The 27,373-nt window shown below is 37.6% G+C and overlaps 1 protein-coding gene and 1 long non-coding RNA gene across 4 annotated transcripts in view; one reads left to right on the forward strand and one right to left on the reverse strand.

Moving 5' to 3' along the window:
• LOC119786281 overlaps positions 1–27,373 on the forward strand; it is a 139,655-nt gene that overhangs the window by 71,903 nt on the left and 40,379 nt on the right. The window lies entirely within an intron of this gene.
• Positions 17,395–22,189, reverse strand: zic3 (zic family member 3 heterotaxy 1 (odd-paired homolog, Drosophila)). The gene is made up of 3 exons (XM_038289525.1): positions 20,913–22,189; positions 20,007–20,170; positions 17,395–19,657 (listed from the first exon to the last, which is right to left on the reverse strand). Exons 1-3 carry the CDS (start codon positions 21,901–21,903, stop codon positions 19,475–19,477), a joined length of 1,338 nt encoding a protein of 445 aa, XP_038145453.1. The 5' UTR covers positions 21,904–22,189; the 3' UTR covers positions 17,395–19,474.

The raw sequence follows: 27,373 nt of genomic DNA on the forward strand, positions 1-27,373 counted from the left end.
GACATAATTTTTTGTCTCCTTTGCTTTCATCTTGCCACTCTTTGTGGGCTCAGATAAGTAATACTTGTCCTCTTCACAGTTTTTATTACATGTTTTAAGGCTTGTATCGGACATGTTCCAGGCTTAAGCTACATTGGATTTTATTTTGGAGTTTTAACGAGAGCAGGATACAAATACACTCCATACATTTTAGGTTCAAATGTTTAAAACCAGTTAAAAACAACACATACCTTCCCTTCATAATTATGTGTTATGTTGTGTTTGCCTTTCTTAAAAAAATCTACAGAAAAAAGTCCATATCAATAGTTCTGATAGGAGCTGTACAGTGCCATACTGGACCATACAACAAACAGGCAAAACAGAATATAGGGAAAGGTCAGATGTGGTAGTCAAAAAGGGCTGTCCCAGCTGATGCCTGCCTCTACAGATAAATTATTTATTCCCTTGTCAAATCAATAATGACCGGGTCTTTAGTGGCCTGCTCTTGCCATGCCCTACTTATTGGTTTTGGGTGGGGGGTGTAGAGGACATATCATTTGACAAAGAACTGTTATTTGGAAAAGAAAAATTTTAGAGGTATGCTTTCATATGCTAAAGGAGAGGAAACACTTCTATCATTTCCTTCTGTATGGATTAATATTCAAGAATTTGAGCCCTAACCAGAAAACCATTTGCAACTGCAATGAAACAGAGAGAAAAATCAAGGTAGAAGAGAGAATTGCAGCCATTGTGGAGAAGTCAGCAAATGGTGGTGGGGAGGGTTGGTGTGGCAGGCGCTTTCTGGCAGGATGTGGCGGATGTTGCCATGGCTTTGAGGGCATGGGCATGTTTGGATGGCACGATCCACCCCCTGCCCCCTGCCTCTGTTCATGTGTCAGTCACTGTCTTCCAGTCTGTAATTTTCCATCTACTGTAACCGTCTGGGCACATTGCCACCCAGGGAACTTTTAAAATAAATAAAGAATTCATTAAATAATTAGTATCTCCACAACAATCTCTTTTGTTCTGTCAATCTCAGAAGCGCTCAGAAGTCACCCTGAGAGATGGAAAAAGAAAGAGAGGTGGTGGCAGTGTAGGGGAGGGCTGTTGGGGGAATTAGTGGAAATCAATTTGAAAAAAAATTAAACCATTGAATTTTTTGAAATGCTTTTTACTTATCTGCCACTTATTACATCTAATTGGACCTCATCTCCTGAAAAACGCTTGTGTATTACTTCCATGTATGCATATGTGTGTGTGTACTTGGGCGTATATGCATGTCAGCGTGTGTGTTTGTGACATTTGCTAATGGCTGGGTGCATAGATGATAACCACTTGGCTTGAAGACAGACAGATATGAAAGGTTGTCACTCTGAGCTGAGACAGCTGTAATGGCCTTGTGGAATTCTGTGTGTGCAGAAAGAGTGTATAAGCCAATGTTTGTATATATGTGTACGTATGAGTGTGTTATAATGAAAGGAGCGATGAAAGAGGGCCCATGCTCAGGTTTCTGGGTAGGGTGGTTGCCCTGAGTCCCAATCAGGCTATGATCAGAGGTGGGTAGAGTATCCAAAAAATGCACTTAAGAATAAGAGTGGCACAACTTTATCACTTTTTACTCAAGTAAAAACCCGTGATCTTAATAGCTGATTTAATATTTTACAAAATGATTGGAAATAAAGTATTAAGTGATATGCAAATTCTGGCGTTTCAAAGAATAAGATAACAATAAACATATGACATACATTAATTACGCAATAAAATGGTGGAATTAACACTCTTCAAAATAAATGTTTTTGAGTTATAAAACAGAAAAATCGATAAGTTACAGTATGTTAGAATAGTTTCAATTACAGTATATTGTTTACAGTATGACAGGACAAACTCAGCAGATAGAAAATAGCATTTAACCAATTAGCCTTGAGTACAAAAAAGAAGATATAAAGAAAAGACAAAGTGTCTTTCTCAAAGGTGCATATTTGTTTAAAACAAGCAGTGAATTTACTCACAATAGATGGAGTAGCCAGAAATTATACTCAAGCGTACAGATACTTTATTATATTTTCAATCAAGTAAAAGTAAAAAGTCCAATTCTGTAAAACAACTGTTTAACATAGGGAGTGGTGGCATGGTTTTTAGTGCAGGACACTTCGGTTAACCAAAAGACTGCAACTCTGGGTCCCTGAGCAAGACCCTTACACCATAGACTGCTTCACAAGAGATTGGTTAAATGTAGAACACAAATTTTATTGCAAAGTACTTTTGCGATGACTAATAAAGTTGATCACATTACATAGTTGTTTTCATTCATAAATTATGATTTTTTTTCTGTTTGTAGTTTAATATTTTATTTTGATAGTTTTGATAATTCTATCTGTGACGTTCATTTGCTGTTATTTATTTTGAAGAATAGACTTTAGCAAAACTAAACTTCTGTTTTTTGAGTTTTTTTTGCTTGAGATTTTTAAAGAGTAACATTTGGAATATAAGTATCAACTGGTTAGACAGGTTGTTGGTTTGCTTGGGTTTCCTGCCTCCATTTGTCTGCGTTACAGACATGACACTTGTAGCTTTTCAACTTTAGTTTTAAAACAATGATGTCTGGGGATGTTTTAATTTTTTTTTTTTTTTGGGTATGACTTTTAGTGATTTTTGTGAGTATCCAGCAACAGGTTTAAAAAGGAGGGTGTGTCATCACTCTATACTTCATACAGCTGTAGAAATCTGTGATCATTCTACCACATCCTTTGGCATTTTAAAAATATTACTTGAAACTGTAGGAATGGTAAAATATTTTTGTTTTAAAGCTTCTGTTACCTTGATACATGTAAGTGTATGATATGTTTTTTTTATGCTACTAGAGCAAGGAGTTGCATTAGGTCAGAAAATAAAAAAAAATATTTGCTTGAAAATCTGTTAACAGTTTGGGAAAACCCAGATAATTATAGCTTTGTAAGCTTTTGATAGTTTTTTATTATTATTTGTATTGGAGTACAGTAGACACATACCTCTGGATGTATTTCAAGGCAACGCCTCAAATTCACTCCTTCAAATGCTGTGACATAAAAATTTCAAAATAAATTGACAAAAATATCAATAAAAGTTATTTTTTTCTTTGAACAGAAGATGAAAAATTGCATCTAATGATACTATAGGAGGATACTATACTATAAGATCTGAGTCCAGTAGAAAATTTGTGGGCAGCACTGAAAAGTGTGAGGGCCAGGTCTTCTAAATCTCATTCAGTTAGACTGATGTTGTTCATTTGAATGAATCAAAATTCTAGCAAACTACTGTTCCACGTGCACACCCCACATATATGATCCAAGTTATCTAGTTTTAAAGGAATCCCCACCAAATAGTAAGGGAATGTTTGCAAGCTTTAAAAACCGGTGAAAGATATGAATCAGAATATGAATGTCTTTATTTGTCACACATAGCCCAATGCAATCTGTTCCGAACAACCCATCCAGGAGACACAATACGAACAAAAAAGGAAAGTTCAGTTAAAAGTTGGATTTAAAATGTTTATCCCTACTTTATTTATTTTTATTTTTATTTTTTTGCTTTATTTCATTTTGGTTATCCTAACTTACCTAGAATTTACCATTTCTAGTAGGATTAAACACAAGGTAGCATTTTTTTATTTATTTATTTTTTTACCGTACATTTTTTTGATAGTAAATCTAAATGTTGTTTTTTTGCTTTTAAAGTAGCCACACTTTCCTTTCTGTTTCGTATTGAAACCTATATTTGTCCCAGTGATTGTTCCGAAGGTGCCAAAACGCCAAGAAACAGGGGTGAATATTTAATGGTTGGTGGTTGCAATTTTTTTTCAGATTTTGAAATTGGAATTGAAAATATGAATTAGAACGACCCCATAACACAACCAACCAATAACTCCATTCAAGATGGCTTAGAGTTTAATCAGCAGTAATCCATCCCACTCTGTATTGTGACAATAGATTAACTGTTCATGTGTGACTTTTTAGGGTTTATAAAAAATGTTTTACCGCTTTTTAATACCACATAGAATTGTGCTTTTTGTCATTGTTTTAATTGTAACCTTGGTAAGGGTGACCATATATAAAAAATGGGGAATATGAGTGTCTACAAGTGGGAAACTGGAATACTATAGCTACATCACACTGACTTCCCAGCTCTGAGGTCCAAGGTAAATGGAACCCAAAATATGAGGTTTGAAGAGGATTAAGTAAATTCAATTATCTTTTATGTCACTTTAAGAGGATAGAATTGCTCTGTGGACCACTACAAGAATAACCGGGTGAGGCTGCTGCTCTGCTGAATATATGAAAAAATAAAGAAAAAACTCTGACAGGTTATCTGTATTAGTAGTGTTGTGGATTAGTAAAAATGAGAGTAACCCACAAAGAGCTCTAGGGTGATTTGAATTTCATCTGACATTTTGTGGTCTTCAGACAAGTACAAAGTGAAACTAAGATATTGTTTGAAATGCTCAATCTACCTTATCTGAACAAAGCAGCTGACCTTTCTAAAGCCCATGGACTTTGCAAAACTATCTTGAAGAGGAGAGTTTTGGTAAAGTTTGGAAAAAAAGGTACCGAAACATGCAATAATTGGAAATTTTCTAACTTTCCCAAATTAAACAAAACATCTCACAGACAGCATGATGGTTACATGATGTCTATACTTGGACAGCAAATAACAAAGAAGCATTCTATTTTCCTTCACTGTATAGAATAAGTCAAAGGTGACAAGGACAGATGTTTCCCAAACTCTAGCTGTGGATAATGATTATGAGCTCTTAACATGACTCCTTAAATGAGGAATACCTGTTTTAAATAGCATTTAGGTTTGATTTGAATACAAAGATGTGTCATGCAATTAGGCTTTTTGAACAAAACAAAGCAAATGATAGTGTGCCCATGTGAACCTCTGAAAGATGTTTTCTTTTAGCTATTAATTATTCTGTACAGAGTTGTACTGTTGCTTTGCAAGTGAGTGAGTGTCTGAGTGGTTGTCTTTACAGTGGGTCTCCTGAAACTAATTTAAGTCTTTCTTCTCTATTTGCTTTCTGCGTTTATTTTATACACTTATTTTGGGTGCATTTTTTTATTGACATCTAAAAGTATGTCAGTATATTAATAATGGCACAATAGACCATTCGAAAGGACTGTTTATGGATATTTTGTTGACCCTATGTACTAATTTTTCAGATCTGCCACTACCAAGACATGATTTTATAAAACAGTTTAAATATAATGATATTTAAATTTTACTAAGTTTCTAACCAGAACATTAAAAGTATACTAAGTCACATTGCAATATTCCTTTTTTTTTTCTTTCTAAAAAACTAAACTGTGCTGGAATGCCATCTTTCATCACAAAATCACTTGTCGCTTCTGTCACTCCTGTTTCTTTCATTTTGTCAAAGAAACTACACTGAGTCGACATTTCTTTCTTTTTCAGAAATTAATGGGGAATTAATGATTCTGTAATCCCCTGCTGTGTGAGGAAGGGGCTGGGGGCTGGGATTCTTTTTTTAATCGCCCAACCTCTAAAAACTGATTGGGGCAGAAAAAAAAAAGAAAAATCCCCCCCCCCCCCCCCCCCTACTGCTAGGTCTTACAATGGAGGATGGAGGCACAGTTTTTTATAGAGTTCTATGCTGTCAGGAGGCCAGCTGGAATTACAAATGGATTAATAATTTTAAACAAGGCTAAACCGATTGGACTGTCTGTCTGTCTGCTTTTTGCAATGCTTAGCCAATGGTCCGTCTGCTCTCCCAACACATCAAAACAATCTAAAAACACTATATCCTACTAATGAAGAGGGATGGGTGTACTTTATGGGCTTTGGATAACATGAAAACATGCTTATTTCTGTCTGTTTGAGGAGGTTCTGGGTCTAAGAACAAGCCGGGATTATTTTTGAACTATCTTACATCCCCAGCATAACATTCTTTACAAAGCCAAAATGACTGAGACTATAGCTGCTGTGTTTAATTTGTCTCTTGTAAGGGTTTTATTTTTTTTTTTTTTTTTTAGCAAATGTGTGACTCACTGTCTTCAAACCAATACATTTTCAGTACCTATGGATACAATTTAACCCTGCTAATGGGAGAAATTTATTTTCTTGTTCATACTTTAGACATAGCTGATAGGAGCTGGTCCCAGTCATAGCAAAGGTTGGGTTTAGCATCATCCGGAGTTTTTAGTAAGGGGGACTGGCAGGGATTTGGAAGAAGCAGACTTACTGAACAAATTTAGTTACAGCAAAGCCTGGCAGATCAGATCAGACCAGAGGGACATGTCTTTCTGGACAGAACCATGTCTTCTGTAATCCTCATATCTTCTGTTTTTATTCAGGAAAATAAGAACGCCTGTGACAAAATGCGATGTGGACTCATAGGTTAGAGACACTTTTGGTGAATGGTCCACCCTTTTTTTTTTCCTGTGTTCTAATACCAATGAAAATATAGCAAGGGGTATAATAATGACACTGGTCTATAAGAATAAAGCTTTTTAATGAATTTAAAAATTGTAGAAAAAAAATAAAATGAACCAAAAAAAAGGTGTGGAGCATGCACAGGGTATTATATATATATATATATATATATATATATATATATATATATATATATATATATATATACCCCAAAAATCTAACATAATGGTAATGTCGCACTATTTCCTGTCCTGCCATGTATGTCAGCATATTTGTAAACCTGTTACATTCTATAGCGTGGAGTTCAGGGTGTTCTTCTAAGTGCACACTGGGTCTGTTATTGGGTCAGCTGATTCTAAGACATCACAATGTCATTTAATTGCTTTCATTCTATTAAACGATCATTTAACACTCTGGAAATGGAAATTTAATTTTATCTGAGCTCCAACAAGTAACTGTTAGCTTAATTAAACAAAAGATGATTAATATCCCTATTTTGTCTTAATTTCCAGCCTCAGGCTTTCCGAGGTTCGTGTATCATCTGCATAGTGTAATGGGGCATTAATCAATGCTTTTAGACAGTTTCTGAAATGTTTGAGTAAAGTTATTTTGCCTCTGTAGAATTGACAAACATACAGGAAATGTAGCTTTTGAGAGCTACAACACTCATGCTGGCAAAATCTTTTTCAACATTTTGACTTCTACTTACTGGCAGATTCCCCCATAACAGTAGAGGATCATGTTTTCTTTGACAAATGTATCTTTTACTCTCTATTTTTAATACTTAATCTTAGTTTTCGATGGCAGGGATTTCTATTTATTCCCAGTTTCTGTGCACACAGAATACACTGCTGAAGTAAAAAAAAAAAAAAAAAATACCTGCTTCTTTAACCAAAACTCTATGCAAATGGTTTAAGTAAAAAAAAAAAAAAAAAAAAACAACAAAAACAAAAACAAATACATGTTGGGGCCCTAAAAACCGCAAGCCCTAAACTAATGCCCTGGTAAGTTTAGACCTCTAGGACCCCATGTTTGAGCATACTAACCATGAGCAAGAGAAGGAAACACCAGCTCAGAAATATCAGGCCAACTGGGCCTCTTGGAGGAAGGCAGGCTCAGAGGCGAGGGTTAAAAAGGGCCCAGAATGAGAGCCAGAAAAGACCAAACTGCCCTGCAAATGTTTTATTTGATCTCATTTTTACATTTTAGGGTCCAGTAGGAAGAAAAGTGCCTGCAAACAGCCAAACCCCAGATAAAGTCAGGTATAAAGTGGGAAAAACGGCTATAACATAAATCTATATTTTTTTCTTTAATTCAGTCATTATAAAAATGTTCTGTGAATGTAGCAGGGACATTAGCCCCCTTCTGAGCTATTATCCCAGCAGTCTGGTGTTGCAATTTCACACTTCACTGATTCCGACAAGCAGCAGAGAGTCTGCATGCCCCAGATTTCACCTTGTTTAGGTAATACAGAAAAAATCATTCCCAAGACTCCGCAAATTAAGCCGGGGCCTAGTTGGGCACACTGTTGCCAATTTCAACAGAAAGGTAGAAAAAAAAGCTGCTAGAAACAGAAACATGAGCGTTTCCAGATCAGATGAACTGTATTAAATCTATAGAGTTAAACTTCTTAAACCCAGCTGATAGGGACCAATTTAACTTCTTTGACGCATTCATATTCAGCCTTTTGCTTCAAACACCAGCTTTTAATCTGCTTTCGTGCAAGTTTGGATCTACTCCCAATATCACATCTGATATTATCACCTTTTTTTTTTTTTTTTGGAGCGATCACCTGCTTCACTCCTAATGCAGCCATGTCGGCTTATTAAATATAGCAGATATAGTTTATGCATTATTTATGGTCAATGAAAGCAAACTGGCTGCATCGTGATATATGACAGGTAGAAACTGAGCTGATCTGCGAAGGGTAAAGCGCGGATCGTTTGTTCTATTCAGCGACAAATTTAACCTAAGTCACTTTTTCTTTATTTTGTTGCCCATAAAAAAAGTAATAACGAAGTAACACCGGAAAAACACGCAGAAAAAGACCCTAATAAACGTAGATTTTATACCGCATAAAAAACATTTCCTCATTGCAGACAGCACGCTTTGAATTTTAGTTTTATGGAAATTCGTGGATTAATTTGCTATGAAGACGTTTTTTATTTATTTATTTATTTTGGTTGATTTTTTTCCCTATAACTTGCGCTGGTAGAAACCTTATCGTATTCAGATTTTTTTTTTTTTCCCTCTCGCACCATATAGAACCGCTTCAAGCACAAGAGAACCGTGTCGTTAATAACTAAAAGTACCAAAATAAATTGTGAAATTAAATTAAATGGGTGAGAAGTTAGAAAAAAAAAGTGGGAAAAAAAGATTTTTTTTACCATTAAACGTCTAAGTAACTATGTACACAGTTTTATTTTGCAACGGAATACACTAAAAAATGCAACTGTTTTTGGCATTTACTTAATCATATTTTGTTACTTTAACACAATTGTTTCATGTTAGCATTGTAGGACATAAACCAATTATGTTAAAGTAACTAAATATGATTAAGAAAATGCAAAAAGCGGTTGTATAATGTTTTTCAGTGTGAATCTAATAGAATAAAAGAAACTATGATAATTATAATATCACTATTAATATGTTAAGTTAATTGATTCGAAACTTGTTTATAGATTTATGCATATAAAAGTGTGTTAATTAAAAAGAGTTTATCAAAAACCAAGATCTTTGAACTTGAAAACTTTGGTAGTGCTTTTTTGATGTCTTTGAAATTGGATGCCTTGCAATAAGTGTATTTATGGGACTACAATTTCACAAGGTCTACTAAAGTCTACTAGCCTTCATAGCTGTAGTTCAAGATGCAGCTTTGTGTCTATGATAATGCATAAGATCAAGTGGCCATTTTTTCTTGGAACAAGCAAACAATTATTTGCAGCCTCCAAAGTCTCACCTGGTGGACAAGATCTTGCAGAGAGCATTCTCAACCACACCATCATGTAACTACGCTTTGATTTTTTAATTCTGATTTTGTGGTGTTATATCTTTCAGTTAATATAAATAAACCACTGCTGCATGTTTTTGTTTTTTGTTTTTTGTTTTTTACATAACAGTCTAAGAAACAATTTTAGCACTTCAGAACTTTGTGGGGACTAAAAACAGGGCTCCAAACCAACTGAAAGACTTTTGGGAATGCTTGTGTGAAACAAAGTCTCTACTCCTTTGTGACTGGCCTTCAGAGCAGAATTGAAACAGGAAAAAGCAATTATTGTAGAGATTGTCCCACAGGCATTGAAAAGCTATCAGCATGAGGGTTGGGATTGGCTCGGGGGACACCTATGGCCCCATGCATTATCTTGGCATGAGGTCGCTTTGGCAATCGGCTGCCAATTTCCACCAGCACCTGGCTTTCCCTTCCCCCTCTTTCACTGGGCCCTCCTACCTGGGTTCCCTTTTCGCCTCCTGCACCGCCTCCTTCCACTCTAAACCCCACGCCTGTCATTGTCCCAGGACGGGGACTTTTGAATAGGATGGAGGAAAAAAAAAATCTGAGAATGTTTAAACTGTTAAATCTCACATTAATCTTTGCCATCATGGTGGATTTTTTTTATGACTGTAGGGGAGAAAATGATTTTGACTCAGCTGTGTTGGCATAGCTGAACTTAGCACCATAATATTACCTTCCCCCTCCCCAAAAAACCCACTATATAACGGTGCAGCTAATGCTGTGAAAATATAGGCCAGTTGTGTTCTGTTTGGCCAAAAGGCATGGTGGGAGAGTGGAATCTAGATTACTGGAAAAGTGGGAAGAAAATAACTGGTGCTATGTCTAACACTTTTTATTATGGCTGTTGAAACCTGCGTAGCACAGCTGTTGAATATCACTCTGGTGTTTTGCAAAGAGCTGCTGCCTCCTACTCAAACACCTGGTCTCTTCCTGTCAGGGCCACTCACCCAAACACATTCAATTACAGCAAGGTAACCTCTACACGGGGTCAAGAGATAAACAACAGGGGTCACAGCATTGCATATGAAAATCCAGATTGTACTGTTGAATAAGATTTTCTCTCTCTGCTCTTCTTCATCCTAATAGCAGAGATATCTGCTGGTAGTTGGGATGTTTGTTAATAAATTAAGAACCATTAAAGTACCTTAGTTGCTAAATATAGTTATGTACATTTCTGTATTGACCCTGAACATCAGAATAAATCATATGGGGAAATGTTTATAAAGCATATTTAATGTGTGCCTCTAAGAGGAACAATTTTACTTGAACTATAAGTTAGGTTTTTCTCCAAATCTTCTGGTCCAGTTTTGTTTAAAGAGGTAATTAGTAAAGAATAAAAACATTTAATGGCGATATTGTATGGAGAAAATATATTTTTCTTTAAATAATAAACAATGCCAATGTGAACCTTAAATTGATTTTGATAATTAACAATAAGGCACAGTTTCTGTTTGAAGAAGTAAGGACTATTTTACAATATTTTGAAAGTGAAAGTTCAGAGGAATTTGTTATAAAAGCATCAAAATACTCAAACTAATACATATTCCAGAAATGTAGTTGATGCCACTCCATACCAAGAATAATACCCCCCCCCCCACCCAAAAAAAAAAACAAAAAACAGGTCAAGTCCCACAAGTTGCACAAAAGAGAAAGAAGAGAAGCAGAATTCAAAGAGCTGCTGTCTCTCATTGTATCTATCTATACGTGTCGCCAGGAGGGACGCTCACGTGCTGCAGCTTTGACAGGATCAAGCAGTTGTTATTGATGGTGCTATCCCTGCCTCATGCATATAACGGATTGAAAATCGCAGAGACATTATGCAACTAGAGCTGGCCTTTTTTCTTCCACCTTGATTGGCATTTCTAGGACACAAGGTGGAACTGTTAAGACAGTATAGGCAATTATTTATAGATTATCTATCTATCTATCTATCTATCTATCTATCTATCTATCTATCTATCTATCTATCTATCTATCTGTCTGTCTGTCTGTCTGTCTGTCTGTCTGTCTGTCTGTCTGTCTGTCTGTCTGTCTGTCTCAGCTTTGCGCACTCGCGAACACATCGCCACGGGAAGCGACAAATGATCTTTTTGAATAATGGAAAGCCACTCTCCAATTCTTATTCATTGTCTTAAGAGAGCGGGGCTTTAACGAGCATTGTGTCTTTTACTTTGAAAGAGTAATGAATATGTGAGCGCCCCCCCTCCCCTCAGGGAGACACTAGCGGTCCTGCGAGGGCTGGCCCCTGATGCGCTCTCAGGTGAAAAGTTTACCAGAAGTGCTGAATCACCCCTTTTCACGGAAACAAACGTGGCTTCAAAAAGATGACCTTGCAGAAAGCATAATTGCCAAATATTCCGTGAGGTGGGTTTTTAATTTAGACTAACGTTTAAATTGCTTAAATGATGTTTAACCTCAGTATCATTGTGCCTTCAGCTGATGCGCAGCGCAGAGAACATACATGTATGGGCAGGGTGTGTGGTCACAAATGCTCATTCACGCCTTCACCACCCGCTAAAAAGTGCCGGGAATAAATCTATCAGAAGGCACAATTGCCGAACATCTGCTTTGCTGAATGGGCGTTTGCCAGAGCGCGCACTCCAGGGATCTATTAGCGTTGATTCCTGCATGCGCGCACTCTGATAAGGAATTCATCAAGTTTCTGACACCACCCCAGATGTTGGGGGGAATTACCGATGTCTCCAGTCGGACATCGGACTAATAGATTGTCTTCCAGTGCGTTATATGGGAGAAGAGGGCGCTTGGTGTATTTTGTTGGAGGATAACAATGAAGCAATTAAATACGCTTTTTATTAGTTATTTGAAGCAGCAAATAAAACAACATTCCTATCTTACTGGCCGCTTTGCCTGAACTCTATATGAATAACTAACTCATGGTTGTCATCGGCGGTGGTATCATGATTTGTGGTCTAGGTCCTAATGTTTATTCCTCGTTATGTGAAGCAATCAAAGAACAATGGAACAAAGCATTTCACTTTGCATCACAGAAACGAATTAACATTGAAAGGCACGCTGTGGATAGAATGCATTTTCAGCACCCTGCTGCAGGCAAAATACACATTGATAATTAACAAATATATAACTTTTTATGCAAAATATGTTACATGAAAACTGAGATAAATGTTAACATTTTGCTGTGTTAAAAATGCACAGGTCTGTTTCGGATAACATCCAAAGAGGTTGGTCAGATCTGGTCCAAGTATAAAAATCAAGTCAGTTAGTCATTTTAAATCCAATTGCATAGTACAAATTAGCTCTAATTAAAATACACCACAATCAACGTGGGTAGTAGACTTTGCAGCAGCCTTTACTTAGTAAATTGAAGCCCCATGTTGAATCATTTAACCCAGTTAATGTAATTATTTGTCTGTATGTAATTATTTTTTGCACCATAATGTAGCAAATTGATTTTAATCCGACTCTCCAGTTTAGCGCCAAATATACACAGGTTTCTGATAGGAAGATATAGATGAAACTTTACTTATAGTTACTCTTTATGGAAGTCTAACATATATAGATTTAGACGACTGCTTCAGTTTAGTTAAAGCTACAGTGTGTAATAATTACAGGGATATAAAGTCAGAAATTTAATATATTATACATAACTATGTTATTTATCATCACCTACGAGCTCAGCCTTTTAACCATAATATTTGCGTTGCCTTAGAATTCGTTATTTATAATTACATAGGAGCGGGTCTCGCAGCCATGGGGGCAGACATCTTTGCGCTACGGCAAGCGCAGAGGCAACAAACTAGCGATTGCGAGATCTCCCATTACGCTCGAAAATAACTACGGCAAGTTGAGAGAGATTAACTGAGACGGTACTGAACAGTAGATGGCAGTATTATGCCTGAGAAGCGTTTAGTCTGCCTGAAACCAAAGAAGAAGAAGAAGCAGGTATACTGCGCCTCAGTAACAAGAAAGGTGAACAAGGCGGCAGGCGTGAGTGACTTTGCAAACTGTTTGGCACTGTGTGGCCAAACATCAGACGAATGGAGGATCATGCCTACTCTGTATCACAACGAAAAGCGGCGGACACCGAACCCCCGTCATCTAAGAAGCGGAAACACGACGAGAATAAACGCAAGCGTTAGAAGAAACGGCAAAAAACACGGATCAACATTGGCACGGCATTTACACGATGGAAGTCACTGATGGAGGAAAAAGGTTTTCAAAGTGACGCTCAAGTTGCCAGTTTTCTCTTGGACAGGTAATTAATCCTACACACACAATTGTCTAATATCACTGCAGTTTTTGGAGTACAGGATGCTCAGACCTGTCTAAAACAATAACATGCTGCGTGATGATGCTGTTACTCTCCAGTATACTTATTCAGCAACGTCCCTGACGTTTCACAGGTAATGATTCAGTAATTTTCTGTAAAATAATTTTCTGGATATATACCTCGGTTACTTCTCTCCGGCTCCTTTGGAGATCTTCAAGCCTTTCCTCCTCTGCTCTAGTCACCCCGCTGGCACCCCTCTCTCGCCTGGCCCTAGCTGCACGCCCTCGCCCTCTTCCTCTCCCTCTTCCTCGCCTTGTAACCCCCGTGCCACAAACAAGACTTGGACTCTGTAAACGGGGAATATATATTCTTCTAGCGAACACAATCTCGCTGTTAAACTAATGACTACAATTCCTTCGTCTGTTTATATCACCATGCAAGCAGCTCACCAAAACGTCACAACGACGTAGAAAAAATAACGGGTATATTTATTATCTAAAGTCTACATGAAATCTATACCCTACACAGACTAATGAAATACTATCTGTAAAATTATCTATGTAAACAAACCTCATCACTTGAGAAGGTAGGTGATTCCGACGTCGTGGAAGACATTTTGTCCCGTAACGCTCGCCGTACTGTTGGGGGGGAGAAGCGGTGGGGGGGAGATGTTCATGTTGCTGCGGTCTGCAGTCTGGACGTTAGATGTCGCTGAAAATTACACACTGTAGCTTTAAAGGCTGTTTGCGCAGTGATGGGGAGAAACCTAAACACCTTGCAGAGGATCTGAGAACAGTGCGGCCAACGTGTAAACGTGCGCTGTCCCCTGTAACAAATAAAAAACTACTGAAATAATATTAATAACAAAAACAAGAGAGTTAAATTAATATAAAGAGCCATATAGAGCAAATTCAAACTCTGACCAACACACTGAACAACTAAAGTCCTATTTAGATCCAAACGCCTCATATCTAGCAGACTTATAAGAAGCTGTAACTGTTTTGCGCGCTGAATGAACTTAGATCCAGAGTTGTGGTCTTTGTTAAACTGCACTGCATACTAATAGTTAGTAATTCATCAACACGTACCAAATTAGCAGGTAAGTTTATTATTGGGATCCCAGCCTCTATTGCGTGACAAAGGGCTGGAGACTTGCTTGTGTGACTTTATCCTCTTAGAGCGCGCTCTCCCCGCTTAGCCAGCAAATACTCTGCGGCTGAGGAGACACGGGGAAGGTAAAGGGGTCGGGCTGTCCAATCAATCCCATATTAAACTTGAGCGGAAGGCGCGTGCGGGACCGCACCATGGCTCTATTTTTTTTTCTTAGTGAAGAAAACAAAGCCCTCCCTCCTTCACTGCGCTCCCTGCAGCTTCTCTGCCACAAACAGAAGAGAGGGAGTGAGGCAGATTACATGCAACTGCGCGCTACCAGTTCAGGCACAGCAGCCAACTAGTCCAATTTAATTAATTAACGTATTCGTGCCGCTGCAGTTGGATATTATCTATATTTAACAAAGTTTTCTAATGCATTGAAATTCTCTCTAAAAGGAGCCTTTCATGTATTTATATATATATATGTAAAAAGATATTCTATATACTTGACTGTACCCTACTCTACTGGTGTAACAAGGCTACACCCTTTGACCTAAATCCATATTTAGTAGTTTTAAAATACAAAAACCACTATATGAGAAATTAAAAATCTTAAGTTTTAATCATCAGATAGTTTAAAAAAAAATCCATATTCCTTTTTACCGAACCCCTTATTGTCGGTTAAACATGTCACCAGAGCTGCATGAGTAAGAAGGTGCGGCTTCCATGTGCCTCCTCTCAGGGAGAGAACCCGGTCTCTGTTATTTCACGTCACGTTTTCTGAGAGGAGGAACTTGAAATGTGCGACTAGACAAGCTGAGAAAGGAGGGAGGGAAGGAGTCAAGGCGGGAAGGGGGGCTGGGTAGCGGTGGTGGTGGGGTGGGTAGCAGAGAATTAAAAACAGAGTTTGCGTCAGAGCGACTAAGATCATGTGAATCTGGTCACGGTTAGAGCTTTTTAAAGTAAAGCGGGATCTACACCGAATGCAGTTGTCGTTTTCTTGGGTCTTATCAGATAGTAGAGGAGCAGATTGACACCTTTGATGTGCCACATTATTAGATATGCAAAAACTATTTTTTTTTATTTTTTAAAAATCACTTTGAATTGAGGTTATTAGGGCTACTTTACCCACTGATGCTTGTTTGTTATGTTGTGGTGTTAATGGTATTGCCACTTTTAGGAATGCTCCCCATTCAACTCCATACTTACACCATGTCCTCCACTTTCCTTCTTCTGCATTTCAAAATCATTACACAGCGTTATTATCAGGGGCGCCTCCAAGGGGGGCTCATAGGGGCGATGCTTATATATATATATATATATATATATGCAAAATATATAGGCGGCAGCAGCATATTAGCATGTAAACAGTTCTTTTAAGTTATGAACCATTAGTCCTTTTTTTCATTTAAAGCTCAGGCTCATAAGTCTCACAAACTTGTTACCTTATCTGGTTAACCCTTTTAAAACTCTGACGGTGCATGTCTGAATTCTTCCTTACTTATAAAATATCATTATTAGAGAAAAACACAGGCACAGATTTTTAGTTAGTATTTTTATGCATTTTTTTCTCAATGTATCCATTATAGTTTGGATAATGCTCACCTCTTTAAATTCACTAGACACTCACTTAACATACTGTCATACATGCATCCAAATTCTATGCCTACTTTTAAGAAAGGGAAAAGACTTGCATTAATGGATATGAGCATTTATTGATTATGATATTCTATTAATACTTTTGCGATTTTTTTTCATAAAGCATCAGTTTGTAATATCTGCCGCTTACTACTGGTTCCATCCCCAAATTATACCAATGTGACATATTTCAATAAACAAAATTAGGAGTTGTAGTATTTTCAAATCATATATACCTAAATAATACATCCTAAAATCCTACTTTAGCTTTTGGTATGCCATCTCTAGATTATAAGTGGCTTAAACTTAAATAAAAAATAAAAAAAGTAAAACTTCCTAGAGGCTGCCTTTATTATTGTTTTTATCCATAAAGATCTGCCAGTCAGGAAAAGAAAAAGAAAAAAACACTAAAGAAACTTATCTTCTAATACATTTTGCACAAGTCACTGCAAATCTCCAAAGAGATGCGTCTCCAGCTTGCTTTCCAATTATTCCCACACACAAGCCGCGCGCGCGCGCACGCGCTCCGTCTCTCTCAAACACAATCAAGATACTAAGATGGCGCCTAATCAGTGTCAAGTTCAAGTGACTCCCACAAGTCTGATGCAAAAACCATGGCAAACAGTGTCTGCTGAAGGCTATGGCATGCAGCATGCACAAACAACATGACGCTAATAATAATAATATTGATGATAATAAATGATCATAGGTAAAAATAATCAAGGTGGCAGCCCGAGAGACGCTTTTTCATAGTGTTTGTTTTTAATTTCAATCAGAATTTCCGTTCACATTTCTTCATAAATAGTTGGCAGAACAAACCAACCAAAAATACAGTAGCCTAAAAAGTACAAGGAAAGGTCTGACTCTAGATAGGCTCTAAGCGCATATAGGCCTGCCTGTTGTAACATGGTTTGCCTCGATGTGGCACAGTGACACAGTTCATCAGTGAAACAGTTTTGCTATTCAGGAATAACTCGGAGTGTGACCCATTCCCCCCCCCCTCCCAGAAAGTGTTACAACATCCCATTCTAGCTGTGTTTTTATACATCAGATATTATTCTCTGACCTCTGGAAACGGGGCAGAAAGGTGGCGGGAATAAGAAAATGTACTTCTTTTTTTAAATTAAGGTATAGAAAATAGCATATAAAACATATACTCCTTAAATTATTTAAATAAAGTTATTTCATATATCATTGTCAAGAGGTACCGTTTTCACTTTTTTACATTTTATTTTTTTTTAAGTAGTGCTGGTGGTCTGAAAATTGTTCTCATAAGAGTACAATATACTTTGTGTATGCATAATATTTAATTCTTGAGAATAGGTTACAATGCAATGCTGTAACTCTTTTTTTCCCCCGCCTCTGAACGTGTTCTCTCTCCAAATTCCCTTCCACTGTTTTTTTTTTTTTTTTGTTAAACACAACAAAAAGAAAAAAAAAGTCATCTTGACAAGTTATTCACACGGAAAACAAGCAGAAATGTGTAATCAAAACGGCTCTATATGCAACACCACATCAAATAACACGATTTAGCTTCACAGAGAGTTACATTTAAAACAATGCAAGCTGACAGACAAAAAAAAAAACATAACTTTTTTTTATTTTTGATACTGTATCAAGACAGTTCCATTGTTGCCGGACATTAAAACAGAGGCTACTTTGCACAAAGACATTTGCTGGAACTATAAAGGTTGCCACACTGGCGTATATTTTCGGGTTTTTGAACCCTTGAAATTGAAATGAATACTGAAAAATATTCGATTTGGATAATCATGTACTGCGCACAACTCGTCTAAGACCTGTATATATAGGAGTGCAATAAGCTGATGTGTTCATTCTTTTTTTTAATCTTGTTTACTCCTCTAATATTTGACATCTATTTCTGATCCTATAAAAGTAAAATCCACAAAAAAGTTTAAACTGAACCGAAAAATATAAACAGAACCGCTTTGAAGCCTTTTCAGCTCATTCAAACTCAGTTCTAGACAATGTTTTTTTTTTATACATGTCAATGGTCTCATAAGGAAAATAAAAGTGGCTGAAATATCTGCAATATATATAGACAAATCCATAATATTCATATAGATGATTTTTTTTCTATTCGGTCCAAATAAGACACATGTAGGCCTATTGGTTAAAAAAAAATGAAAACAGAAGGATACAATCGCGATGTTGGAGCTTAGAGAAGAGTTTATCATTTGTTCAATGTTAAGCTGGTTATGATCAAAAACTGTACAGATCTTGTTAGAAAAAACATTTCCATAAATATCATTTAAGTTTCAGAACTTATACCCATAATTAAATTACAAATCGATAAATATGGCATCATGGATATGTATTTACAACTGTATAAACAAAAGGCAACGTTATATTCAACGGTAACAATCGTAAACCTAATACCACATGTCTCCACCTGAAAAACGAACGTTGACAACAGATGCGACCCCATCAAACAAGGAAAAAAATACATTCACGAGTATAGTATTTATTTAGGATTTTCATTTTTTTTCTTCTTAAATCTGCGTTCAAGTTCATGACAAAAGACTTTGGCACGTTTCTTAAGACTGTTTTTGAAGTTTTCAACAATCAATCGAAGGAGGCGACGTCACCGTCATATAAAACAACGTGAAATAATCTTTTTTTTTTTCAATTACTTTTTTTTTTACTTAAATAAAAATTTGAGAAAATACATAAAATGAAAAAAATAAAACAAGCTTTCTGAAATCTGTAAACTAAAAGATTGAAAAGAAAAAAAATAAAAAATAAAAAAAAAATAAAATATAATCAGAAAGATTATTTTGTCGTGGATGAATTGTTTTAAAACTGAGAAGTAAAGTCTTTTTTTTTTTTTGATCCTGAGAACAGACGTCTGGCCTGCTTGGTGCTGGCTTTTGCTCTCATCTCAATGTTGTTGTTCAAGTCCCATTTGTTTATATTTGTATGAGTGTGTGTGTGTGTGTGTGTGTGTGTGTGCAAGGGCGTGTATGAGAGAGAAAACTGTTTTTATTTTGAGTCACTCCTCGTTCATCCTCCTGGTCCAAACTGCAGGGAGAGGCTCCAACTTCCTTATGCTTTTAAACATACCACTCGTTAAAGTTGGGCGGCAGTCCTTCGCTGTGGCCGGGCGTGTTTTGCACGGCTGACGGCGGTGTTTTTGTCGGATCCTCGGTGCTGGCTGAGACCAGCACCGGCGGTGTGGACGACTCGTATCCGGAGCTCGCTGCAGGGGAGGATTCAGAACCTTGAGACTCATGTACCTGCAGCATAACACAAATACAAAAAAAAAAAACATCAGTGAGAGGAAGAAAAAAAATGGCGGATTGCATGCATAGTGTGCAATTATTGTAAATATAATGCAGGATGAAAAAAATATTAATTAAAACATGAAGCAAATACTCGACAAGATAAGTCATAAATACACACACAGACTGATACTCCTTGGCATTATGTCTGTTTACACTATTTTCGCAGCTATACAATCTGAATTGTGCCTCAAGTTGTGTAGTAGGGAATGGGGGTGGTAGTGATGGAGGCGGTGTGTGTGTGTGAGAGAGAGAGCGTATGTGTGTGTTAATGTGTTTAAGGAGTAATGAAGACGTTAATTACCTTCATGTGTTTCCTGAGAGAACTGGGGTGTGTGTAGGACTTGTCGCACACTTTGCAGATGTATGGCTTGTCTGACGTGTGCACATGCATGTGCTTTTTCCTGTCGCTGCTGTTGGCGAAACGTCTGTCGCAGCCGTCAAATTCACACTTAAACGGCTTCTCACCTGCGGGATTAAACAAACGCACAGCACACCGTCAACCACGCATGCAACGCACAAAACAACAACAGCAGAAAAATCGCCCCATTCTACTATAACACCCTCATGATGATAAAAACAAAACAGACACCCTCTAACGGTCTGCAGACTATTATATAACAGGGCAACCTACATTTATTCGCCTAGAAACGATACGAGCTGCACTACTACACTCTGCTTCTGTGTCAGGCTTTATTTATTCAAGAGGCCTGCTCCCCCCCACCCCCCTCCTTCATTCAGCTCAACTGTAGTCAACAATGAATCAACAGGGCAGCATGCAACGGCTAAGCAACAATTATAAACACAGTTAGAAATTGATTAGTTGTGTGATGCTTTGGTGCCACAGAATCTTAATGAATCACACCAAGCATCTCATCTCCGCATGCATGCGCACTGAGGAGAGTATAAGCAGGACAACAAAGTTGCAAATAGTGTGTTTTTGTGCTTGCTTTCAGTTTATTTATTTATCAACAACTCAAATAACTGTTTGGGTGCTACTGGGTGTATGAGTGATGCAAACTTTGCTGAATCTGGAATGTTAATGTAAACAAAACATGGCATGCTGCTTTATAATAACTGCTGTAAATAGATATTTTTATAAGCCCAGTAATACCCAGAGACTCTTTTGTATACTATGCATAAAATAAAAAATAAAAAACACAGACATACACACACACACACACACAACAAACCCAAATCTCTAATTTACCTGTGTGCGTTCTTTTGTGGATTTTAAGATTTTCCGAGCGGGCGAATATTTTCCCACATCCAGGGAACGGGCAAGGGAACGGCTTCTCGCCTGTGTGCACTCGGATGTGGTTGACTAGTTTGTACTTGGCCTTAAAAGATTTGCCCTCCCTCGGGCAGTCCTCCCAGAAGCAGACGTGGTTGCTCTGCTCTGGCCCCCCGACGTGCTCCATGGACACATGCGTGACCATCTCGTGCATGGTGCTGAACGTCCTGTCGCACGTCTTTTTGGGTCTGTTCATCTGGTTTTCGTCTATCCATTTGCAGGAGAGCTCTTGCTTGATCGGCTGCCGCATGTATCTGAAGAAGGCCCCCGGACCGTGGTGCGTTGGCACGTTCATGCCCATGTTCATGTTGATCGGGTGGTTGTAGTTGTGCAGCTGAGCCCCATACGGGTCCGTCCGGGGACTCGCCACCGGCCGGTACGGGTCTGGTCTTCCGAAAATGTCCCCGCGTAAGCCGAGGTGCATTTGGCTGTTCACAACGTGTCCGGTGGGCGAAGAGTGGCTCACTCCCTGGTCGTGAAGTCCAGGGAACAACAAATGCCCGGGATTGTCGGGGATCCCGGGCGGCCCGTGCAGGCTCCCTGTTGAGGCTGCAAAGATCCCATGCTGAGCGCTCGGCGCTGGGGACTCCCCGACGCCCCGATTTCGGAAGAGAAAGTCCCGCGTTGAGTTGAACGCTCCTCCGCCATACGAACCCACCTGCCCTCCGTGCGAGTGTCCCAAAGCAGCCGCGTATCCAGTAGCTTGCGGAGTAAAAGCTGAGGTCTGGCTGGAAGCGATGTCGTGCGCTACGGGGCTTATTTTGAAAGCAGCGGAGTGGGAGGAATCAGAGAAGGGATTCAGTCCCAGACCGGGGTCCCTGTTCCCGATGTCGTGGTGCCGTGGCGTCCCGAAGCCCCCCACTCCTAACGATGCGAACTGCGGACCGCTGTCTAGAAGCATAGTCATGAAGCTCGAATCAAACTCAGGAGTCGGGTGGGAAACAGAAAATCAAATTAAAATCCAGTTTGAGCGGGGCGCGGTGGGCTACAGACCACTGCGCTGAGATTTTACAAAAGAAGATCCTAGAAACCAAAAAAAGAAAATAAAACAAAAAAATGTGGGAAAATCCTATGTAAAAGAGTTGGGAGGGAAAAAAAAAACTCCCGTTGACTGCGATCCGTGAGAAAGAGGATCAAACTCCCCCCCCTTACCAGGTTGATGATGTCCTTGGACTGATAAAGTCAATCACTCACTCCCAGAACATAAATGAACTCAGGAGGCAGAGCTACGGTGGCCAATCGGCGCTCAGCTACCCATCGGACACGTGATCACAGAGAGAGGCGTTAATTGGCTGGATTTCGGGTGATTGGCACTGTTTGAGATTGAAGATGGCAGGTCGTCTCACTGGTTGCGTGTGATTGGTTCTTTTGGTTATTATTTTTGCAGGTATAACGGAACACTTCAGTGATTCCCCATGTGTTAATGTAAAAGTCCTTATTTAATGTAATGCACATATAGTGCATTAAAGGAAACATAAAAACAAGAATAAAAGTTCATAAAACGCTTTATAAAAACATATGATAATAACTTTAGTATCTATCTATCTATCTATCTATCTATCTATCTATCTATCTATCTATCTATCTATCTATCTATCTATCTATCTATCTATCTATCTATCTATCTATCTATCTATCTATCTATCTATCTATCTATCTATCTATCTATCTATCTATCTATCTATCTATCTATCTATCTATCATTTTTCTTAAGGTGGTGTAGTTTATGAAATAGTATAACACGAAAAATTAACAAATATATGAACCCACGAATGAATAAAAAACAAAATGCATGCTAGTAGGTTTTGGGTTATATGCGTAAATGTAATTATCTGTTTGGACAATGGTGAAAAAGATGTCGTGCCATTGAGCAAGTTTCACAGGGTTGCCGCTGACTGACTCGCTGCAGGACACATAAAATCTGATCAAGTTCAGAGACGCGCTGAGTGCGCTTCAAGCGGCGCTTTTTAAACTCCGAGCCTTTTCACGTCCTTTTTCTCTCTATACCCCCCTGAACACCCCTCCATCTCCTCCATCTCTCCTCCTCAATCTGTCCCAGGAAGGAGCTTTCACATTCTTTATTTTACAGGGATCTGGACCCCCAACATAAAAAAAAAGAAAAGAAAAAAAAAGAAAAGAAAAAGGAAAAAAATCAAGTCAGTTCTTCATTCTGCTGTCGCCCTCGTCCCACCGCATTCCCCTTGAGAACATTTCACCGAGAAAGAGTTATAGATTGGGGAAAAAAAGGTATTTTGCTCCATGCTTATCTCAGCTTTACAAGAGGCCTGTGTGATGCATGTTGGAGAAGTTTGTAAATCTACAGTTGTAAAGGGATTTAGTGCGAACCAAAGCTGCTCTATGTTTAGGCCTGTTACTCATATGTTAATTCAGTAGTTGCAAAGAGCCTGGTACCTCCTTGTCTTTTTTTTTCCCTCAATGCCATCTCGCATATCAGCTCAACACTTGTGCTTTTTAACGCAAACTCAACTTCTCATGAAGGAAATCCACGAATGAGATTCACTGCGTTTTTCTTCTGTGTGTGTGCTTATATTTTTGTTTGTGTGTGTGTGTCTCCCTCCTCGCTCCATCTCACAGTTTACTCCCTCCCTTTACTCTCTCTCTTTCACACACACTCTCACAGCGCACACTTTGCGCGTTCCCGGACACACACACACACACACGCACCAACACACATGCAATATGCAGAGTTTTTTTTTTAAAAGAACGTTTGCACACGTTCACATCTGCACACATGCAGATTTATTGCGACCCTCAGTGAACTTTGGGAAGTGACAAGCAGCCTGTTAAGTTTTGCTGTATTCCCTCCATATTTTACTGGCTTGTTGAAATGTGAAGGCTCCACACGCTGCTTTTAAATAAACGCGTCGTGTGTTTACAGCCATACTATATCGCTATGAAACGATTAAGTGACATGGGTTAAGAAGAGTCACGAATGTTGCTTTTTTTCAGTGTGCAACATAAAAAAAAAAGAAGAAAATAAAGAGGGGGGGCCAAATGTAAAGCAATTGTTGCTTTAGTGTTAAAGTTCTGACTTTATTATATAATTTCACCATTTCTTAAATGTGTTTGAGTCCTACTTAAAGAAATAGTGAAAACAGAAGTAGATAATATGTGTGTGTTTCTCTTTTTCTGCGTGCTGTGTTTTCAATTTCACCCTAGAGAAGCAGAGGTACTTAGCCCTTTTTTTCCTCCCAACTGAATAATAAAACCTTACTTCAGAAAAGGCGTAAAACACAGCAAAGCATGCCCCTTCCTACCTTTGAAAGTCCCTGAAAATTTTTTACGCCCCTATTAAATCTCAGCGTGAATAAAACTGTTGGATAAATGCAGTTTTATAAACATCTTAAGTCTTTTTTGTTTGTTATTTCAGTTTAATTACACAAAATTAGTCAATTTGCATGCAAACGACACTAGAGTTGAAATAAAAAGAAAAGAAAAAACATCATGAATGACTAAATTTGGTTGATGCAGGCGCGATGCAACGTGATGCATTTAAGGAGGGTTATTCTGCAGGACTGCGGTATGTATAATTTTGTTTTATTTAGTCATCTCTGCTGGGATTACCTCACGGGGCGTTTGGAAAGCTCATTGGTTATAAGATAATCTTGTCTCAACAGCGCATGCGCCCTGCTTTAAAATATGGGAATATTTTATGGAGTGCAAACCCTCCCTGACTGTAGGCCCATACTTTTGGAAAAGAGAACATAGCCATCACCCTGGTAAACAGCTCACATTTATATGCTTGTTGTAACTAGATGCAATATAGGCTGCAAAAGGTTATTTTTGATGACAAAAAATTAGATGCATAATGTTTTTTCTAATGAAATAAAGTGGCCTATATAGCAGGATTTGTTGGCAGCAAAATTAAGTGATATTTCTTTAATTTTTTTAAGGTCCAAGTTGTCTGGCCTGTTGCCCACACTGTGTTTGGCCAGCCAAGGCTGCTTGTTCTGTAGATAAGTTTGAGTTAACCCAATAATGACATGACAAAAGTAGAATATAGCCTGAATTTCCCTATTCGATAAGCTAATGCCTAGCTTAGAGTGACTTGTTTTTGTGTTTTTACTGTAGAGTGTGATTTTGATTTTTTTTTTCAAGTGTGTCTATGTCTTTAATGTGCAGTTAAGAACAAAAAACATATTCTATTACACTGCTGTGCCTTATTTAGTCAATAGGATACATTTTAGATAGAGCGCTAACTAGACTTTTAAAACTATATATTATTTTATATCAATATGAAAAAAATGTATGAATGTTAATTTTTGCTCCCTCAAAAAGTCCTCACACCGAAGTCGAAAGATGGAGAATTCTGCTGTTTTAAAAGCTATACCGTTATACTTTTACTTAAAAATTATTTGAGATATATTGTTGATCTACTTGCAGGTGGGAATATATTTATCTTTCCAAAGGGAATGTATTTATCCGCGTATGCTCCTATTAATTTTGCAGTTAAATATTGCTGAAAATCTTCAAGAGGAGGCTTTTCTATTCCATCATCCATCTCTAATAAATGTAGTTTTTGCAGTTTAATGTCTGACTATATCACATCTGTGTCGAGTACATCATTTTGCTGTGTGTGTTTTGTCTTTTCCGCTGTTGAAGTATTGCAGTTTTTCTCTGTTTAATCTGAAATAATTAAAATAATGTATACAGTAGAGCGAAAACTAAACAGGTGTTCTACATATTGTCAGATTAGGCGGTCAGTTGGGCTCTGAGTGACTGCACTTGGAATTTGCCTTCATATGGCTGATGGAGAGAACTAATTGACTTCTTGCTGTGATTCACTGGAGCAGCTGTCCCCCAAATGGACTCATCCCAAACCTGTTAATTCATCTAAATTTCATAATGTGATGGCAACAAGGTGCACTGCCATCCCCATAATAATTACAAATATCTCAGCCCCACAGTCCTTTCGCTGATACATTTTTGCAAAATATTTCTAGACCGAAATCAGTTTCTGAAAAATATTGCAAGTATGCACTTTGCTATAAAGATAATAATCTGTTTATATTAGGCTTTTTTGTTTTTTTTTTCAGAACCATTGATATTAATCACAAGGGGCATCATCCGTTTAAGTTTGTTTTATACAAACCTATATCATATTCGTATGTTTGTGCATTTTGCGGTTTTGTAAACAGTTTTATAATGTGTAAAGAAATGCAATCGCCTTCTAAGTTAAAGGATATTAGAATTGACAATGCACTTTGAAATTCGCTTTTAATTTACAGATTAAAATTTTTACACCTTGTATTAGAAACATGTTGTAATTTGCTTCTCTTTGCTTAGTTTGAAGCACAGTAACCATCCTAGATGCTACGAGGACATTACAAGTGAAAGATTTGCTCAGGAACTCAAATATCACTTTGTGTCCAGTGGTCAGTTACATGTAAGTTTTCCTGTTAAACAAACATGAATATGGGGATTAATTTAGACAAGTGAAATTAGTAGACCGTTATTTTTTATGTAGTATTATTGAATGTGATTTAAAGTAAAACAGATAAACTAAATAGACGAAAAGGACATTAAAAACTAGAAGATTTTTCAAAAACAATAGAAAAAAAAGAATTCTTATGTTTGCGGGGATGTGTCAAAAAACACTTTTAATTTTCTTTAAAAAAAAAAAAAATTATATATATATTTATGAAAAAAAAAAAACTAAATCAGACTACCTTTTCTGAAAAGCTACCTTTTCATTTATTTTTGAAATTGTAAAAAAAAACTGCAAAAATCTATAGCATAATAAATTCCTCAATAAAAACACAATATTTTTGGTACTTCATTTTCACGATTGATCGATTTAAAACATTGTTCTCATTTATAGTCTCTAAGTTTAATCTTTATCGCTTATCTGAGACTTCGAAACATTTTTTTTTAAATTTAGCTTATCATTTTTTTATCATACATTGTCTTATTTGTATTACATTTTGTTTATTAGGTAAAAATTAGAAGTATTTTTTGGGGGCATTTTGGTCTTTGACATTTAAAACTATATATTCATTATTGTATACTATAATCAGTTTTTCCTGCTGGAGAAAATGCCATAAAACAGACCCAGGAAAACACCTCAGCTGCTTTAACTCTGCTGCTACAAAGGTGAAGCCAAACGGCCTCGTAGAATCATAACATCTCTTTGCAAATCCCACCTTTTTGTTTCCCTTTTCATCACAGAAAATACCATAGAAATCACTAGTTTTGCCAGACCTTTGTGCAGGCTGAGTGGCAGATTGTAAACCTACAGTTTGATGACCTTATGATCTCAATTATTTTCAAAAATCCATCAGGTTAAAGGTTGACAAACATGACCAGCACTGACAATCAGGATGGCTTTAGCCCAGCTCCAGGCCTGTTTACTATTT

Source organism: Cyprinodon tularosa, unplaced genomic scaffold (assembly GCF_016077235.1).
Source record: "Cyprinodon tularosa strain WSP-4 unplaced genomic scaffold, ASM1607723v1 ctg27, whole genome shotgun sequence".
NCBI lineage: Eukaryota > Metazoa > Chordata > Actinopteri > Cyprinodontiformes > Cyprinodontidae > Cyprinodon > Cyprinodon tularosa.